General features: G+C 39.4%; 1 protein-coding gene across 2 annotated transcripts in view; it reads right to left on the reverse strand.

Annotated features, from left to right (window-relative positions):
* The window catches only part of usp22 (ubiquitin specific peptidase 22), a 29,159-nt gene that overhangs the window by 7,664 nt on the left and 1,315 nt on the right, over positions 1-20,180 (reverse strand). The window contains exons 2-11 of one of the 2 annotated variants that reach the window (XM_057827071.1): positions 15,205-15,337; positions 8,823-8,936; positions 6,476-6,577; positions 6,217-6,383; positions 5,902-6,049; positions 3,871-3,973; positions 3,381-3,539; positions 2,788-2,914; positions 2,622-2,713; positions 1,302-1,364 (exon numbers count right to left, since the gene is read on the reverse strand). In XM_057827071.1, the coding sequence (XP_057683054.1) occupies positions 1,302-1,364; positions 2,622-2,713; positions 2,788-2,914; positions 3,381-3,539; positions 3,871-3,973; positions 5,902-6,049; positions 6,217-6,383; positions 6,476-6,577; positions 8,823-8,936; positions 15,205-15,337 (1,208 nt within the window). Of the gene's footprint in view, positions 1-1,301; positions 1,365-2,621; positions 2,714-2,787; positions 2,915-3,380; positions 3,540-3,870; positions 3,974-5,901; positions 6,050-6,216; positions 6,384-6,475; positions 6,578-8,795; positions 8,937-15,204; positions 15,338-20,180 lie in introns of both variants that reach the window. The other variant, XM_057827070.1, reaches the window with a different exon arrangement.

The following is a 20,180-nucleotide window of genomic DNA, read 5'->3' on the forward strand; positions in this document are numbered from 1 at the left end:
CAGGACATGCTGAAAATTACGACAACATTTTCTTACATTTAGCGCTACACAGTGCTTAAAGTGATGTGAAATTTTTAGAGCCACTTTTGTTTGCACATTTACAACATTATTTAGCAACTTAAATATATATTTTTTTATATTAGACATTTTGGACCTGAATGTTTCAATCCAGAACTAAATATTTAATATAAATCTTAAATTTATATCCTATATCATAAATGTTAAATATTTAGGTCTAACCGTTTCCAGATTTAACTTAATATGCAAATTCACATGACTGGAGACCGGAAGTAACAAAATAAAAGCTGGAGCACACAAAATAGTCTTTGAATAGTTTCTCCTAAATGTGTATTTTACCAATATATTGTTATTATCACAATGACTCATGTCCAAGAGCCGACCGACGGCCACTGTTGAGTAGGTTTTATTCATTCTCAATCAACGTAAACAGACAGTCTGAGCTGCTCCAGCTTTTATTTTGTTACGTCCGTTCTCCATTCATGTGAATTTGCATATTAAGCTAAATATTTAGTCCCAACCGTTTCCAGATTTAACATTTAGGATATAGGATATAAATTTAAGATTTAAATTAAATATTTACACGCACGTATTCAACACAACGGCACAATACACGCCAGTATACAAATACCATAAAGACACCACACTCACTTGAGCTACAAGCTGTAAATATAGCTTATCTTCCATACAGCAGGACTTTTTAACATATACTTGTTATACTACCATATTATACTTGCAGACATATAGTTTCCAAGGCTGAAACATAACATAAAGCACTCAACTGCGTCAATGCGACCTACAGGCTGTGTACTGTAAAAATGAATGAATGAGGATGTGTTTGAAAGTGCGTCACACGGTGGACGCAGTGAATTATTATAACCACAAGGTGACAGTAACGTACTGTAAAATGCTAGCTCGAAACCATGGCATGATAGCAAGAATAAGTTGTTTTTAATTGTATATAGCATAAATGGATAACTCAAGCCTTTTCGCCCGATTCCGATCCTCTGAGAAGTGGCGGGATCAGCCCGATTTCCGATCACGTGATCGGATCAGGGCATCCCTAAATTTTTCATCATTAAACAAATTTTAGTATGCTATAGGATAACAACAGTCCCAAGTGAAATAGACAAACACGAATTAGCACTGATAAGGATTAAATTAGAAGGATGGTAAACAACGGTCCCAGTCTGGTTAATGAGCCCCACTATCACGACAACAACAGATGTTAACAAAGGTGGTAATATTTGGAATTTTGGCAAACGAGCCATAGATTAGCCTACTTGTTGTCGTTGTTGAAGGGCTCCACGGTCTGCTGGTACTGGCCGTTCATCCTGCTCTCTTTACTGAAACACAAAATGGAACATTACTCAGATTTATTGGTTTCTCAGCAGCAGCACGCAACACCATAATATATTTATTTGAAACCCAAAAAGTCCACAGTTAAACTATAAATATGCATGTCATCTTTTCTGATGCTGTTTACTTTAATCCATATTGAAATTCATAGCAGAAGATTGATTGGACCCCAAACGACTGGATGACAAAAAGTGTTCCTTTTTAAACGGCGGCATGTATAGCTGGCGACCGACCATCACGGGCAGGGTAGTACCCCATTTTATTTCTTTGTACTACCAGATACCAATGACATCATTTAAGTGCCGTATCAATACCAGCAACACGAATTGTTAGTGAATCTAATGCAAAAAGAGGTGGTAAGTGGTACTGGTGCACAATAATTATTGGTCCGATAATAGGAATTATGACATCATCCCGATAAATCCAATAACATTTATAATAGGACCGATAAATATGTACTGTTCTGGCTTTACAGTTTACACACTAGTATGGGAAATCAGTGGACCATTTGCGGGGCATTGCTCCCACCTGCTGGTCAGAATAATTCACTGCATCTATTTTTTGTTACGGTAGTTTGGTTCAATCACTTTTACATTGCGGTGTCTAGCGGTAGCATTGACAGTCGTGAATGCTTTCTGTTACGTTTCCGCCTCGAAAATATATGTAAGTATTTTATGTTTACTGTTACATATAGATGTGCAATATATGTTTACTTCTGTGGTGAAGTGTCTTATGTACAGAACTTCATAAGTTGTGTTATAAAAGCCAGCCAATGCTTTAGTAGGTCAAGCTAGTGTGCTATGCTATACATATAATAGTTGTGTATATAAGTGTATTGTGCTGTTTGTTGTATATTGAGTATTGAATATGTGTATTTTTCTGTTGTACTTTCACAATATTAAGAAGAGTATCTTCCCATAAAAGCAAGAAACGACCAAGCCTTGTGGTTTATGGAAGTGCATTCATTCTTAGCTGGCTGTCGTGCAGTGCAGAAGTGAAACGCACTGTTTTGTTCATGTCATCATGAAAAATCTGATGAGATCAAAGGCAAATCTATGTTGAATCCACCACTATTTTTTTTTAACGTCCAGGTGTTCAAAAACTCAGGTTATACATTCACAAAAATATATATGTATTATCGGTTATCGATATCGGCTTTGAGGAGCAGCAAGTTATCGGTATCGGTTTCAAAAAATGGATATCGTGAACCCCTAGTAAGTGGCACTGTGTCGTTCTGTTGTCACCTGGAGGCCATAAATGGCGTCATGTCCAACTCCAAGGGGAAAGAGACGTACGTCGTGATCTTCCTCCGTAGTTTGGCAGAATGCTCAAATCTCTGCAAAGCCACAGACACATTACAAAGAGGATGATAAAGAGTTTTGTTTAAAAAAACAAAAGTAAAACTCCTACTTTGAGGTGAAAGCAAGCCACGATGGGCAACTTCTTCATGGTCAGTTGCTTGGTAGACTCCTGGTAACTGTGGCAACCGCTGCACTTGATCTTAGCGCTACTGCCGAGGTGCTCTGGTCTGGTGAACCTAAATGGACATTTGTTATATATGGATATTCACTGAATGTTGGTGCTACTCTTATTTCATTAACTATTTGTGTATTGACTATAAGATATTGTAAATGTTGGATGTTGCATTAGGTAGCAATTATTTTACATTCAAGTGAGTATGCAGTACTATTATATATTAAACATATTATATATATATATATATATATATATATATATATATATATATATATATATATATATATATATATATATATATATATATATATATATATATATATATATATTGAAAAAAAAAATAGATTTTTTTCAAACCACGCGTGATCGGTACAGTATCGGCATTTGCAGATACCACACAGCTGGGGGAAGGAATCGGGAGCCCCCCCCCCAAAAAAAGGTATCGGTACAAAACTATTCGTTTTCTATACCACTTTTCCTATTCAAGGCTGTAACCAACATATAGAAACAGGTGAAAGTAATGCTACCTTCGTAGGCAGTCTGTCAGTGTTGTGGCTCCAGTGGCGTGACTCTCTCCGTTTAGTGTCGAGCCATCTCCCCCCGGACTCAGCGGCCAGAAAGGAGTGGAGGATCCTGGCAGGTCCAGGCTGATGTCCCAGAATGGGTCGATGGTTGTTGAGACACCGCTGGGAGGTGAATTGAGACACACTACTAATGGATTCTTACATTTCTCATATACATTATTATGGTCATTCTTTGGTTGTGTAAATGATCTTGATTAAAAAGAACCACAACATCCAAATGCAGCACCACAATATCATAATAATAAACTATAACATCATATGTGACATCTAGAGGGGAAAAATTTTGAGCCTGAGGATTCTAAAATATTTCCCACCACCATGTGGCGCTACAAATCCATTTTAGGGATTTCCCTTTTTCAAAGGAGTTCTCACTGCCTCTGCAGTGGTACTTGTGTTGATGTGCAACATTGGACAATTACACACACACACTTACTGGCAGACTTGACAGGTGACATCAGACTGCAGGCCCCCCGTGAAGATTTGGTCAATGATGCAGTTACAATGGTTTGGGTTGTTGGCTTTTTTCCCGTTATCATCTGTGCGAGACACGTGAAGACGGGCAGTTTACAAACTGGACACACACAAACACGCGGAGTAAACATTGTGAGGCATAGAAACTGTCAAGATTCTCCAGCAGTTTCATGTGCACGCCTCCTCCTCCATCTTTCCTATACATAATTGTTCTGCACCTGCTTCTTTGTCACGATTGTCACTGTGATTCTTTGAGTGTGTTTTATCATGAAGGAAAGCAGTGATTTGACTTAAAGTGCTGCAGACAGCAGAGGGACACACAGTTTACTTCTGCTTGCATTTTGGTAGAATAACAACATTAAAGGGAGAAAAGCTGTGCTAGCTAGTTAGCAAGCAAATCTAGTATGCCAAATGGCATGATTTTGTCACATTCTGCCCTGGTCAGGTTGTTTGTCCCGACGTCATGCCCAAATCCAATTCCAGCTCATCAGCAGTGTCTTAAACCGATCCTAGGCGGCTTGCCAAGATATTGACTGGCTGCCGTTTGACAGTTTATACATCCCTTCGTTGCTAGTTTCATCATTGCCTTGTTTCTTTTTTTCCGTTTGTCTGCCTCTCACCGAAGTTTTCCTTCTTTTTTTTCCCCTTTTTTAAAAATTAATCCCGACCTACTGTCACAAATTTTATTAAAACGAAAACATTAAGAGGGGTTTGAATATCAAATTATTAGATTGACGCTGACGAGGCAAGACATCTACAAGCTCATGTCTGCACCACCAACTCTTGCAATCAGTCCTTCCGGACAGCACAGAACAGATGGCGGGACATCTTGTCTTGACAAGGAACATTCGATATGGAGGAACCTGCGACCGACAAGTGAACTCTCAGCACTCATGTTGCACTGAGGTGGAAAAATCCACAACCTTCGTTGCCCTGACAACAGTAACTGCTGAATCCTCCTGTCCTATCCACAAACACACAATAATCCTAAACAACGCCCAAACACACCCTTCTTCTGCCCATAGCCCGTCCCACGAGAGCCTTCAAAAAGACTGAATGTTTAGCTAATCGTTGTCATTTTTCTCGGGAACCTTTTGTTGACTTGTGATATGGTGACCTTGGATAAGGATAAGGAACATGAACAATTCAAATACATGAGCTGAGCCTCAAACAGTATAATTTTTTTTTTTTTAAATGAGGATACATGTACAAGAAAAAAACAATTGGCTAACTTCCATAGAAAAAGTTCGCTCGCTTAAATGCTATAAAATGCTAAAGTTTTTTTTTTACAATGCTCTTAACAAATTTTTCAGACACAAATTCCCACAAAAAAATGGTTAAATATACTTATAAACTAAATTATGAATGCAATAAAAAAAAACATTAGCTCAAACAAAAACTTACTTTGGTCTTAACAGGGAGCAGTTGGCTTATTTGTTCGGCCATGTGAAAAGAGGCAGACAAGAGGGCAGTGTATCCACCCTAATCAATAAAACTGAATGCAAACACTTTCAAAATAAACCATTACAACGCCACTTTAATTAAACGAATACTCGAAGCAACAAAATTTAAATCGAATATTTTTTTCTAATCGAATACTCGAGTTAAATCGATTAATCGTCGCAGCACTATATCCGTTGTTTTGCTGACACCCTCCGTTGTCTGTTTTTGCCTTGCTTTTTGATCACTGTCGACGAATAAATCGGCAACTTGTTCCCGGTCACCAGTCTTTAACCCGTTCAAAATGGGAGTCAGTACAAAGGGTTAACGCTGGAGTGAACTCGCGGAGTTTGGCCTTCCGGCCGACTTGCTAAAGCTGCGCCAGCGGGACGCCTTCTGGTTCGGCTGTCGCTGTTCCGGCGGCTTGGCTGGGAGGCCGAATTCCTTCGGTATGCACTGTACCACCAATGAGCTTATCGCTACTCTCAATTACAGTACAGTACAGTATATGAAACAGGGTTTAACGGTACATTTTCAAAATCATGAGTCTGACCTTTGCAGTGTCTGTGCAGTACGTCCAGTGCGGCGATGAGGAACTCGTGTGCGTCCTGCTGCTCATAGCCGGCCAGGTGACGGGCATGAGTCCACACCAGGTGGAGCAGACGGAACGGGATGTGTGGTGAACGATGGCCTGAGTAAAACTAGCGAGATGCCATGTGCAATGTTAGAAACGGTGGGTGACACGCTTTTCATAACCTCTACGTAGCAAAATACTTTGTTAAAAAGGGTTTCAATTCTACTGTCACTTTTGAAAAATGGGTCACTCTTTTGCTGGGCCGTGTCAAATATATATACTTTAAAAAGGTACCTCTTGGAAAAGCTGTGACATCTCACACACTAAGCAGGAGTTGCTTTGCATTTCACATTTGTGTCGGTCAGACAGAAAAAAGTCCCGCAGTAGCGGCGTGTGCGTGAGTGCCTGGACTATGCAGTTCATAAAGCACGTGTTGCCAAGGTTGATCAGACCACGTAGACCTAGAAACAGACAATTAAACTGCTGCCGCTTCCGAATGGTATCACAAAATGACTGGCAAAATGTTATTTGAAACACATGCAAATGGTCTAACCAATAGTACAGTTGGAGGTGATTCGCCTCCTCTTGGGATTGTGGCGGAGAAGCTCCAGCTCCCTCTTGGTGGGTTCCCATGTTGAGTACTTCTCACCAATTCCTGCAACCACACACACATCTTTTACAATTTCATGTACAGAGGTGGGTCGTAACACGTTACGTTTACTTGAGTAACGCTTTGAGAATAATGTACTTCAAAGAGTAGTTTTACTAAGCTATACTTTGTACTTTTACTTGAGTAGATTAATTAAGAAGAAACGCTACTCTATTTGGCACCGACTGACCACGGTAAACCGGATATATGATATTTTTAGTTTAATAAGCGGAAATATGTTTCCTCCACTAGAGGGCAGTCATGCTCTTTGGACAAAAGCTGCTTCATTTCTGTACAGGTCGGCCCCGGGTTACGAAGGACCAAAATTACGCGATTTCTACTTTCAGGCGCCAGCGTCTCGTCATTGTTTTTATTGAAGGAGATCGTACCTTTTCTCGTAGGCACCGTCGAACTGTTTGCATTAATCTAACACATTTAATACAATCAGGGAATCGTATCGTTTCTCGTATTTACTGTTTGAATGTTTATATTACCCTAACACACCCAAAATAAAATAAATAGCACTTATACCCTAGTTTAAGGAAAACAAGCAGAATCAATCAAGGGCATAAGAGATACATGACGCCTTTTTATCACAGAAGCCCAACGTGTGTCATGCAACTGACTGAGCAAGATTGACGCTGACATGCCCACGTCTGCACCACCAACTCTTGCAATCAGTTCTCCTGGACAGTCCAGACCAAATGGTGGGATGCCCTGTCCATACAAGGAACACTGAAGAACACCCGATATCCAACTGATAACATGATTGACAAGACTCCAAGAGCCCCTCTGACGCTGAGGTGGCAAAATCCACAACCCTCGTTGCCCTGACAACAGCAACTCCTGAATCCTCCTGTCCAATCCACAAACAGACAATAATCCTAAACAAGGCCTAAACACACCCCTCTTTCTGCCCACAGCCCGCCCCGCGAGAGCCTTCAAAAGACTGAATGTTTAACTAATCGTCGCCATTTTTCTCGGGAACCTTTTGTTGACTTGTGATATGGTGACCTTGGCTCCTCGGCTGGGTCCCTCTGTGCTGTATGATTGCTGTCGATTTAGAATAAATTGTCAACTTGTGTTTCGGAGCCTTTTCCAGCTTTCCAAATGGAGTCAGTACAAGGGATTAAGACTAAGGTGATCGCGCGGAGTTTGGCCTTTTGGCCGGGTGGTGGGGGTCTCGCCGGCCCGGGTCTTTGGATCTGCGCCAGCACGGGTCCGACAGTTTGGCTGGCGCGATTCCGGCATTCTGGCTAAAATGTCTGTTTCCTTCAATGTTGACTTTTGTTTTGTGATGCATGCTTTTATTTTGGCGCAGGTGGTTTAGAACAGGAAGCGAGCACATGTACAGACATGCCCGCCCACCCCACACATGCACATACAGAGCAGGTGAGAAGATGACAGCCTGCGCGCACATATGTTGCTTGTGAAGCATCCAGAGGAGACAGTTTTATACATATACATATATATACATATACATATACATATTATATATATATATATATATATATATATATATATATATATATATATATATATATATATATATATATATATATATATATAAAACCCCTTTTTGTACTGTTTATTGTGTGTTTTCAATTGTGGTTGAATACTTAGGGCGAGTTGATGTGACTTTTTGATGATGTGCGGACGCTAACTGATACATGCTAATCGTTTGTTATTGCTGGATCAGCAGCTATTGTAAACACAAGTTTGCTTTTATTGAAGATAAGATTGATTGAATTTCATGTTATTTTAGTGTCATTCTGCAAGTGTTGATGTTTGGAGCAGCTGAATAAAGTCAGCAAAACACACGGACGTCTGACATCGCTGACTTAGCTAGAAATTGGCGAGGACAGTACAATAACGTATAAAACATGTATTTCGATAGTTTTTTGCAAATTAGACGGTGTTAAGAGGTATTTAAAGGGTTAATTCCAATTTACGAGGAAATCCAGGTTACTTCGCCGGCGCAGGAACGGAACTCGTTCGTAAACCGGGGACTACCTGTATTAGATAAACAGTTTACGAGCACACCACAAGCAATTTCAATTTGGTGGAAAGACATCTCCTTCCTATGATACTGTAATTACATACTGCCCATTGGATGTTGATTTACTAAACGGAATTTGCCCGGGTTGTCCCCCAGCAATTTAATTAAGTACCACGTTATTAAGCAAATGGACCATTCAACATTTCTTATTTGTGACCTTCTCACCCAATTTGAGTTCAAATGCTTTCAGACCTTGCATTTTCCAGGCTTTCCTTTGTTCCTCTTTGGCAATCTGTTCCATGTCTTTGTCGTAAATGTAGTCTTGGCACATGAAGCAGTAAATCCCCCCATAGAGCAAGTCAATGGCTGCAAAGTCAAGACAAGGAGAAGGTGAGAAATAGACGGCAAAAAAGGAAATGCAAAAGGGAGAGATTTTGTCCAAGTTGCTCTCACCGTTTATCTATTTTATTTTTCAGAGTGTAATGGAGGGCTGTGAGTCACATTGTATGAGTTGCTAGATGATTCATCTGTCTTTTCCTACTAGGGCGATGATGCTATGGCTTATCGGCTGACATACCTGCTATCTGTTAACACCATCAGTAATGGCGGAGGAGATCAAACACCAGTCAAACGGTGAGAGGGGCGCTAAAAGAGGTGGCGTCTTTTCTTTTTTTCTTTTTCATGTTCGTAAATGCTCATCTGAACCTGCGCTTCCAATCGCTATCCTATAACTACCTGTTTGCTGTCGCCGTGACAACCTGGCCTTCAGATTCCTTCGGCTGATGATGACGTAAGCCACTGCAGGTGTGGCTGAATGACTACAGGCGGGAGGTAGATGATGAAGTACAAAAAAAAAAAATACTCGAATGAAATCTAATAGAAGAGATGTTTGCACTAGTTGAAATAAAATCAAAACAAATTAGGCCTATGACGTATAGGCTTGTGCCGGTTACCGGTTTCGAGGTTTACCGTGGTATGAAAATGTCACGGTTTCAAAACCACAAACATTTTCTGCCATACCATATTACGGTATTAGCTTTTTTTATGTCCCAAAAATTCAGTGAGAAATCCGTGGCTCGGCGCGGTTGTTGCTCTGGCCTGTGTCTGTCGATGACACTAAACCTGAGGTTTTTTCCCCCCTCAAAAAAGACAAAGTCACTAGTATGGGAGTACTTTGACTACCAAAAAGAAACGGATGCCTGCGGCTTAGATTAGGACGGACAGCCGCTTGCGGAGGGTGGTTGCCAGGGGACGCAACAGTTCCAACATGATTTCACATTTACGTGGCCATCATCTGTTACTTTAAACAAAATTTAGGGTAAGTAAATGCTGTCATGAAAGTTTCCCACCACCTACAGTGCTGGCCAAAAGTATTGGCACCCCTTCAATTCTGTCAGATAATGCTTAATTTCTCCCAGAAAATGATTGCAATGAGAAATTCTTTGGTAGTAATATTTTCATTTATTTTGCTTGCAATGAAAAATACAAAAGAGAACGAAAAAAATAAAAAAAATAAATGTCGATCATTTTACACAAAACTCCAAAAATAGGCAGGACAAAAGTATTGGCATCCTCAGCCTAATACTTAGTAGCACAACTTTTCGACAAAATAACAACCGCTTCTGGTATCCATCAATGAGTTTCTTACAATGCTCTGCTGGAATTTTAGACCATTGTTCTTTGGCCAACTGCTCCAAGTCTCTGAGATTTGAAGGGTACCATTTTCAAATCCCGCCACAGATGTTTTATGGAATTCAGGTCTGGCCACTTGAAATGTTTCCAGTGCTTTCTCTCAAACCATTTTCTGGTGCTTTTTGAAGTGTGTTTTGGGTCAATGTCCTGCCGGAAGACCCACGACCTCTGAGGGAGACCCAGTTTTCTCACACTGGGCCCTACATTATGCTGCAACATTTGTTTTTAGTCTTCAGACTTCATAATGCCATGCACACGGTCAAACAGCCCAGTGGCAGAGGCAGCAAAGCAACCCCAAAACAGCAGGGAGCCTCTGCCATGTTTGACTGTGGGGATCGTGCTCTTTTCTTTGAAGGCCTGTTTTTTTTTCCTGTGAACTCTATGTTGATGCCCTTTCCCAAAAAGCTCTACTTTTGTCTCATCTGACCAGAGAACCTTCTTCCAAAACGTTTTTGGTTTTCTCAGGTAAGTTTTGGCAAACTCCAGCGTGGCTTGTTTATGTCTCTGGGTCAATAGTGCGGTCTTCCTGGGTATCCGACCATAGAGTCCCTTTTCATTCAGACGCTGACAGCTTGAACTTGTTTGGATGTTAGTCGAGGTTCTTTATCCACCGTCCGCAGAATTTTTTGTTGAACTTTCTCGTTAGTTTTTCTCTTCTGTCCACATCTAGGGAGGTTAGCCACAGTGCCATGGGCTTTACACTTATTGATGACACGGCGAACAGTAGACACAGGAACATTCAGGTCTTTGGATATGGACTTGTAGGCTTGAGATTGCCCATGCTTCCTCACAATTTTGCTTCTCAAGTCCTCAGACAGTTCTTTGGTCTTCTTTCTTTTCTCCATGCTCTATGTGGTACACGCAAGGACACAGGACAGAGGTTGAGTTCACTTTATCCATCTTAACTGGCTGCAAGCGTGATTTAGTTATTGCCACCACCTGTTATGTGCCACAGGTAAGTAACAGTTGCTGTTAATTACACAAATTAGAGAAGCATCACATGATTTTTCAAAGGGTGCTGATACTTTTGTACGGCCCATTTTTGGCATTTTTTGTAATATGATAATGACCCCCCCCCCCCATTCTCTTTAGTGTTTTTTCATTGCAAGCAAAATAAATGGAGATATTACTACCAAAGCATTTGTAGTTGCAATCATTTTCTGGGATAAATTGAGCATTGACAGAATTGCAGCGGTGCCAATACTTTTGGCCAGCAACGTATTTCTCTCTGGCAACTTTCTACTGTTGAGACAGAGTGTGTGTGTATAATGTGTAAATAATGATACGAGTCATACACACGTGCTCTGTCCAAATAATGATACGAGTCATACACACGTGCTCTGTTTAAATTTTGTTATTTTATTTATTTATTTAAACATTATATTCATGTTGGTGTTCCAATTTGCAAATATGTTGTAGAAAAAATAAAAATCATGTTCAATGGAAATCTTTTTTGTTTTAACCCATACATATCAAAATAACACATTTCAAGGCTATGATTGCAATACTGTGACACTGTAATTCTTGCTTAGGGTTATCATACTGTCAAAATGATCTCATACTGGCACGTGCCTAATGACGTATATCAGCATCACAGAATGAACTGTGATCTTACGGTACTGTCGGAAAATTAGCACTGAGAAGGATGAGGAGGTGGGGCTGATTTGAACGAAGACTAATTCCACAGGGTTTGTTAAAGACAACTTAATTACCTCCTCAACAGTCTGCCATTTTTCCCTCTCTGTTCTGTCTTTAGCAGCTAACCTAATTAGGTCCTCAATTACACCTCCCCAATTACACAAGTGGGAAACACATTGACACACCAGAATGGGGGGCTTTCCTCAGCCAAAAGACTAAGGGAAGCCAAATGATTCTGAACATCTGCCAAAGTGGCGCTTTGTCATGCACACCCGAAGTGTCTCCGCTGCGGCACCCGAACAACCCCCACTTTGACAACGCTGCGGTATGATATTCTTAACTTACAGCTGCAAAATCCTAATTCTGTTATGTGGAGAGCCACCGGGCGTTGAGCTGGGGATCCAACAACAGTGCAAGCTGTGACATTTTGTGTATGTGCTCATGATTAAAGTTTTACAGCCCCCACCTACGGGAAAAAAAAAAAAAAAAAAAAAAACATGCTAAGAGCCATGTACAGTGGTATGAAAAATTATCTGAACCTTTTGGAAATTCTCACATTACTACATAAAATCACCATCAAATGTGATCTGATCTTTGTCAAAATCACACAGATGTAAAAACAGTGTCTGCTTCAACTAAAACCACCCAAACATTTATGGGTTTTCACATTTTACTGAGGATAGCATGCAAACAATGACAGAAGAAGTAAAAATAAGTAAGTAAACCCTCTGCCTAAGAAGACTTAAAAAAAGAGCAATTGAAACCAATTTTTACCAAACAATTTAAGTAAGGTGAGTGCCCAATGACTGGTGAGTGGTTTAAAGCTGCCCTGCCCACTATAAAAGACAAACCTGGAAAGAATTATCTTGATGAGAAGCATTGTCTGATGTGGATCATGGCTCGGTCAAAAGAGCTGTCTGTAGACCTGCAATCAAGGATTGTTGATTCGTATAAAGCTGGGAAAGGATACAAAACCATCTCTAAAAAGTCTGGATGTTCATCAATCGACAGTCAGAGAAGTTGTCTACAAATGAAGAGAGTTTGGCACTGTTGCTTCTCTCCCAAGGAGTGGCCGTCCACCAAAGGTGACGCCAACAGTTCAGCGCAGAATACTCAGAGAGGTTAAAAAAAACAAACTCTAGAGTGTCTGCTAAAGACTTACAGAAATCATTGGGACAGTCCAATATCTCTGTGCAAAAATCAATTATATGTAAAATTATGACCAAGAATGGTGATCATGGGAGGACTCCACGGAGGAAGCCACTGCGGTCCATAAAATTTAATGTTCGCAAACAGGCACTTGTACACGGCACAGAAGTTTTGGCAAAATATTTTGTGGACTAATGAAACCAAAGTTGAATTGTTTGGGCGTAACACATGTCATGTGTGGAGGAAAACTGGAATAGTTCATCCAACATCAACGCCTCATCCCCACCGTGAAGCTTGTTGGAGGGAGCGTCATGATTTGTGGCTGTTTTGCTGCCTCAGGGCCTGGACAACTTGAAATCATTAATGGAAGAATAAATTCAAAAGTTTTGCTGGAAAACCTGAGGCTGTCTGTCAGACAGTTGAAGCTAAAATGAGGAAGGATGCAACAAGACAATGATCCAAAACACTGAAATAAATCAACTTCAGAATGGTTTTAGAAGAACAAAATACACGTTCTGCAGTGGCCAAGTCAAAGTCCAGACTTGAACCCCATTGAGATGCTGTGGCATGATCTAAAGACAGCGATTCATGCCAGACATCCCAGGAATCTGACTGAACTACAGCAGATTTGTAGAGAAGAATCGGCCAAGATTAGTCCTGATCAATGTGCCAAACTGATCTGCAGCTACAGGAAGCGTCTGGTTGAAATTATTGCTGCCAAAAGGCAGTCCACAATATATTAAATGTGATGGTTCACTCAACTTATTTGTCGCCCTTCTGTCATTGTTTGCATATTATCCTCATTCAAATATGAAAACCTATCAATGTTTGGGTGGTTTTAGTTGAATAAAACACTGTTTATTCATCTGTGTGATTTTGACAAAGATCAGATCATATTGGATGGTGATTTTATGCAGAAATGTGAGAAATTACTTTTTCATACCATTGTATATTTAGCTGTTTTGTGGGAATTTGTTTGATTGTTAAGAGCATTGTGAAAAAAGAGTTAGCATTTTATGGTATTTAAGCTAGCGGATTTTTGCAATGCAAGTTAGCCAGTTGTTCTTTAGTTGTACATAGAATGCAATGTATTTATTTTTTATACTCTTTGAGGCTAAACTCATACATTTTATTTTTTAAATGAAAGTACAATTCTGCATCGTTTGAAGAAATTCTCACGAAGTTTATTTTGTATTCACATTTTAATGCTCTCTTGAAATTGAAATCTTTGACATCTCCAAAAATGTATTCCGCGACACATTCAATGTTCCTTATGCTCACTTACTTATTTTTCCCCCCCTTCTGTCATTGTTTGCATACTATCCTCATTAAAATATGAAAACCGATAAATGTTTGGGTGGTTTTAGTTGAATAGGACACTGTTTTTTCATCTGTGTGCTTTTGACAAAGATCACATTTGATGGTGATTTTATGCAGAAATATGAGAAATTCCAAAAGGTTCAGATACTTCTTCACACCACTGTATTCCTTCTTTTGAATTTCTCAGCACCATATTTTCAGCAGAGGTGACAAAATGGGCCACATTAAAGGCAATTATTAGATCTCATTTAGGCTGTAATAATTTAATTTTGGCCAAATAGGTGAACTCACTGGTTGCCATTGACGTCCAATCCATTTGAAGTAGGAGGCTTCGTTCATTCGCCCCCCGTCCAATTGTCGTTAATGGCACTGAAATATGAACATTCACAGCCATTCCTCCCAGTTTAAGTCAATTGGACGTTTATAGTAGTCAATTAAAGAGTTCATTTTTTTGGTACTTACGGGTCAATTCCTGTACATTTTGGATCGTTTCCTGACGATTTCAAGGCATTTCCGGGCCACACCGATGAGGTTTATTTATGGACATTTCCAGGCTAGTTCTGTTAATTTCAAGGCATTTAGGGGTCACCTCTTTGTTAATTAAGTGGGTGCCATTGACGGTGCTGGACAACTGGTTGACGTAACGCTTTCATACGACCCTTAACTTTAATTGCTCAAGGTGAGAACCTCTGGGTAGCGAACGATACGAACGAACGATTTGCAAGACTCACGATGTTCTTACGGTATGGCAGTACAACAATGAATTGGGGTTTACAAAGTGCCGCTCGATTTGTTGAGTGAGTTGCACGTTTGAGTGTGTGTGTGTACACCATACCTAAGTTATGTCGTTTGCTCTTGGCGTGCTCATGGATGTGTTTTTTGGCAAAGCAAGCGAAGAAGACGCAGTAAAGGCAGGAGTGGAGTCTGCTGAGGTGAGCGCCGCACATGTGGCAGATGCACGACTTGGCCTGAAAAGGAGACGCGGGAAAACAAAAGGTACAAAAAGGTCTTTTTAGCCAGACAGCAGGAATAATACACTGCCAATGACTCATTTTACGAAAGCAGACGCATTCATGACTCTCCCGAGTGCACGGCTCTCCTCACAAACGGATCATGTTAATTTTGACGACCAATGTTTGCAAATAGAGGACCGTAATTATGTTTTCAATACCATTTACAACATTGTTATTTTTTTTGTGGTCTTTCATAGACTTCATACTGATATTGACGGGACACATTCCCCAGACACTGCGCCACGCCCTCAAGTAGGGGGCCGCCCCACACGCCGCTTCAGTCCGTCGCAGTCATTCTCAAACACATGCAGCGATCCAATGCCGGATTTAGGTTGAAAGAGTACGAAAGCAGTACCGCATACACAGAAAGGATTGTCTCAGGAGTGATTTGTTCGGGGATTCAAAGTAATTATTATATTTTTCGTACCATGCATGTATTTTGAAACGTGAAAAAAAGCAATGGGAGAAATAAACCGCTACGGCATTGGCGTCATAATTCGCAATATTTATCTAAAATAAATGCTAACTGCACGTTTTTTTTTTTGTTTTTTTTGCTTTTAACCAGGAATCGAGACTTCGAATTCAGGGATTTAGGCATTTACTCACAAGAATTTTCAACGTGAAATGCTCTTTTTGGTGATAAGGCCGCGCTACAGTAAGAATTTTTAACGTAAAAAGCTCTTTGTGGTGGTAAGGCGGCGCCACAGTGGCTTGAAGACTAGCAGCACATTCACAATATTTACGTATGATAAATGCTAACTGCGCGTTTTTTTTACATTTAACCAACAATCCAGAATGTTTTACGTTCATATTTATAAAGAATTCAGGGATTTAAGCATTTATTCACAAGAATCTTCAACGTAAAAAGCTCTTTGTGGTGATACGGCAGCGCCACAGTGGCTTAAAGACTAGCAGCCCATTCGCAATATTTACGTAAAATAAATGCTACATGCCCGTTTTTTTTTTTTTTTTTTTGCTTTTAATCAAGAATCGAGACTGTTTTATGTCCATATTTATAAAGAATTCAGGGATTTAAACATTTATTCACAAGAATTGTCAGCGGAAAATGCTCTTTGTGTTTCCTTTCGGTCAGCTTTGACGGAGATAGGCCCTCTATTAATCGACCCCCACACATTATACTCTGGGGCGCCGTTTGTAAAGCAGTACATGCTGAAAATTACGACATCATTTTCTCACATTTAGCACCACACAGTGTTTAAAATGGTTTGAAATTTTTAGAGTAACTTTTTTTTTTTTGCACATTTACAATGCAATTTAGCAACTTAAATATTTAGTTTTTAATAAGTTTTAGACCTGACAATTTAAATCCAGAACTAAATATTTAATTAAAATCATAAATTTATATCCTATTTCCTAAATGTTAAATCTGTGAACAGTTGGAACTAAATATTTAGCTTTATATTCAAATTCATGTGACTGGAGACCGGAAGTAACAAAATAAAAGCTGGAGCAACTCAGACTGTCCGTTAACGTTGATTAAAAATCAATAAAACCTACTCAACGATGGCAGTCGGTCGGCTCTTGGACATGAGTCACTGTGATAATAACAATATATAGCTAAAATACACATTTAGGAGAAACTATTTAAAGAGTATTTTGTGTGCGCCAGCTTTTATTTTGTTACTTCCGGTCTCCAGTCATGTGAATTTGCATATTAAGCTAAACATTTAGTTCCAACCGTTTACAGATTTAACATTTAGGAAGCAGGACATAAATTTAAGATTTAAATTAAATATTTACTTCTGGATTTAAACAATCAGGTCCAAAACTTCTTATTTAAAAATAAATATTTAAGTTCCTAAATAATGTTTTAAATGTGCAAAAAAAAAAGTGACTCAAAATTTTACACCACATTTTAAAAACTGTGTAGCGCTATATGTGAGAAAATGTCGGAATTTTCAGCATGTGCTGCTTTACAAACGGCACCCCATATACTAGCTACTAATTAGTGATAAAATATGAACGAATTTAAGAAATAATTTTATTTAACTGTATTACAGCATTACTTTATTTCATTTCCGCTGCAGCACATAATATGTACATTGAATATTGCCCGTTTTCCATCAGAAAAACATCAGCTGTGCCTGCATTTTGAAATGAAGCCGTCAATGATTTAATACATAAAATATAGATATATTCAACAACCCTACTATCTTTTATAGTAACCCTTTCCTGAGCATTTTATGGCTTCAAATGTGTCAGATGCACTCTTGCATTTGTTGTCATTGTTGCCACTTTGTTGTATGACCAATTAATTCCTGTGCTGGTCGAAAAAGTAACACATGATGACACTGGATGGAGAGTGGTTGAAGCATACTGATGAGATGGGGAGAAAGAAAGAGGAAAAAAAAGAAAAAAAAAACAGAACACTGAATCAAGGTTGAGTTTAAGGTCAAATCTAGGATTGGATACCATCAACGTATAACGACGGACTTTTCTGGTCTGACTAAAGCAATCAATGCGAGACATCTAACTGGACAGCTTACAAGTTAGTGATTGATGGAGGTTGTAATACAACATGTGCCACTATGCAGCCATCCATTTACAATGATTGTGCTCATTATGGTTGCCAGCTAATCTCAGGCCACATAGGGACAACCGCAGACGGTCAGATTCTTGGACAATTTATGGTTCAATCAACCTAACATGCCCGTTTTTAGAATGTGGTAGCCCGGAGATGAACCGCAAAAGTGAGGGGCATACGGCATGTGATTATAAATAAGTAAATATATAAAAATAAGTTCATCACTAGTAGATGTCCAATCCATTCAAAGCAGTACCCATTGGTCATTCCCCCCTTTTTCCAACTGGTTGGGTGTCTACGACTTTACATTCAAGTGAGTATGCAGAAATTTTGTAATAATAGTAGTAGTAATATTGTATATACATACAATAAATATGAATTAGATATCGGCGCCGATAATCAGTTTATATTTCGAAATTTGACAAATATCTTTTTTTTTTTTTTTTTAAATCAGACATGCCAATATGAAAACATCAATTTAAGCCCTTCGAGCCTAGTGTATCACATTTGATACACTCAGAATTTCATGATTTTGAGACTAATTTAGATTTTTGAAATTTAAAAAAAAAAAAGATGGATGCAAGTCAACACATTCATCTGCAGGTTCCATGAGAAAAAAAAAATCTGGATTTAGCTAGGGTTATAGATATTAGAGTGCTTATTACACATATTCATTTTGATTTTTCTTTTTCTACAAATTTGAAAAGAGTACCATTAGGACCTTATTTTTCAAGTTTTGGTATTCTCTGACAATTGCTTCATGTTGCAGGCATTAAGGGGTTAAAACTGGGTTATATGCACTGCTGGCCAAAACTATTGGCACCCCTGCAATTATTTCAGACAATGCGCAATTTTCTCCCAGAAAATGAAATAATGTCTTCATTTATTTTGCTTGCAATGAAAAAACACAAAAGAGAATGGAAGAAAAAATTAAATCGTTAGCATTTTACACGCAATTCCAAAAAACGGGCCGGACAAAAGTATTGGCACCCTTTGAAAAATCATGTGATGCTTCTCTAATTTGTGTAACTTACCTGTGGTACATAACAGGTGGTGGCAATAACTAAATCACACTTGCAGCCAGTTAAAATGGATTCAAGTTGACTCAAACTCTGTCCTGTGTCCTTGTGTGTACCACATTGCCCATGGGGAAAAGAAAGAAGACCAAAGAACTGTATGAGGACTTGAGCAACAAAATTGCGAGGAAGCATTGCAATCTCAAGGTTCAAGTCCATCTCCAAAGACCTGAATGTTCTTGTGTCTACCGTGCGCAATGTAATCAATAGGTATAGAGCCCGTGGCACTGTGGCTAACCCTAAATGTGGACGGAAAAGAAAAATTGGCCCGAGATTTCAACGAAAGATTGTGCGGGTGGTGGATAAAGAACTTCCACTAACATCCAAACAAGTTCAAGCTGCCTGTCCTGAAGTTGGAGGGTGTCTGAATGAAAAGGGACTCTATGTTAGGATACCCAGGAAGACCCAGAGAAATAAAAATGCCAGGCTGGAGTTTGCCAAAACTTACCTGAGAAAGCCGACATTTTGGGAGAATGTTTTCTGGTCAGATGAGACAAAAGTCAAGTTTTCTGGGATAAGGAATCAACACAGAGTTTACAGGAAAAAAAACGAGGCCTTCAAAGAAAAGAACGCGGTCCCCAAAGTCAAACATGGCGGAGGTTCCCTGATGGTTTGGGGTTGCTTTGCAACCTCTGGCACTGGACTGCTTGACCATTTGCATGGCATTATGAAGTCTGAAGACTACCAACGAATTTTGCAGCATAATGTGAGAAAGCTGGGTCTCCCTCAGAGGTCATAGGTCTTCCAGCAGGACAATGGGCAAAACCATACTTCAAAAAGCACTAGAAATTTTTTTGAGGGAAAGCAGTACAGACTTCTAAAGTGGCCAGACCTGAATTCCATAGAGCACCTGTGGAGCGATCAGTAAATGGCAGTTTGGAAAAGGCACCCTTCAAATCTGGAGCAGTTGGCCAAAGAAGAATGGTCTAAAATTTCAGCAGAAAAAAACTCATTGATGGATTGTTTGCAGTTATTTTGTCTAAAGCTTGTGCTACCAAGTATTAGGCTGAGGTTGCCAATACTTTTGTACAGCCCATTTTTGGAGTTTGTGTAAAATAATACTGATTTCATTTTTTCCCCCCATTCTCTTTTAATTTTTTTCATTGCAAGCAAAATAAATGAAGATATTACTACCAAAGCATTTGTAATTGCAATCATTTTCTGGGCAAAATTAAGC

This window comes from Corythoichthys intestinalis, chromosome 21 (genome assembly GCF_030265065.1).
Source record: "Corythoichthys intestinalis isolate RoL2023-P3 chromosome 21, ASM3026506v1, whole genome shotgun sequence".
NCBI lineage: Eukaryota > Metazoa > Chordata > Actinopteri > Syngnathiformes > Syngnathidae > Corythoichthys > Corythoichthys intestinalis.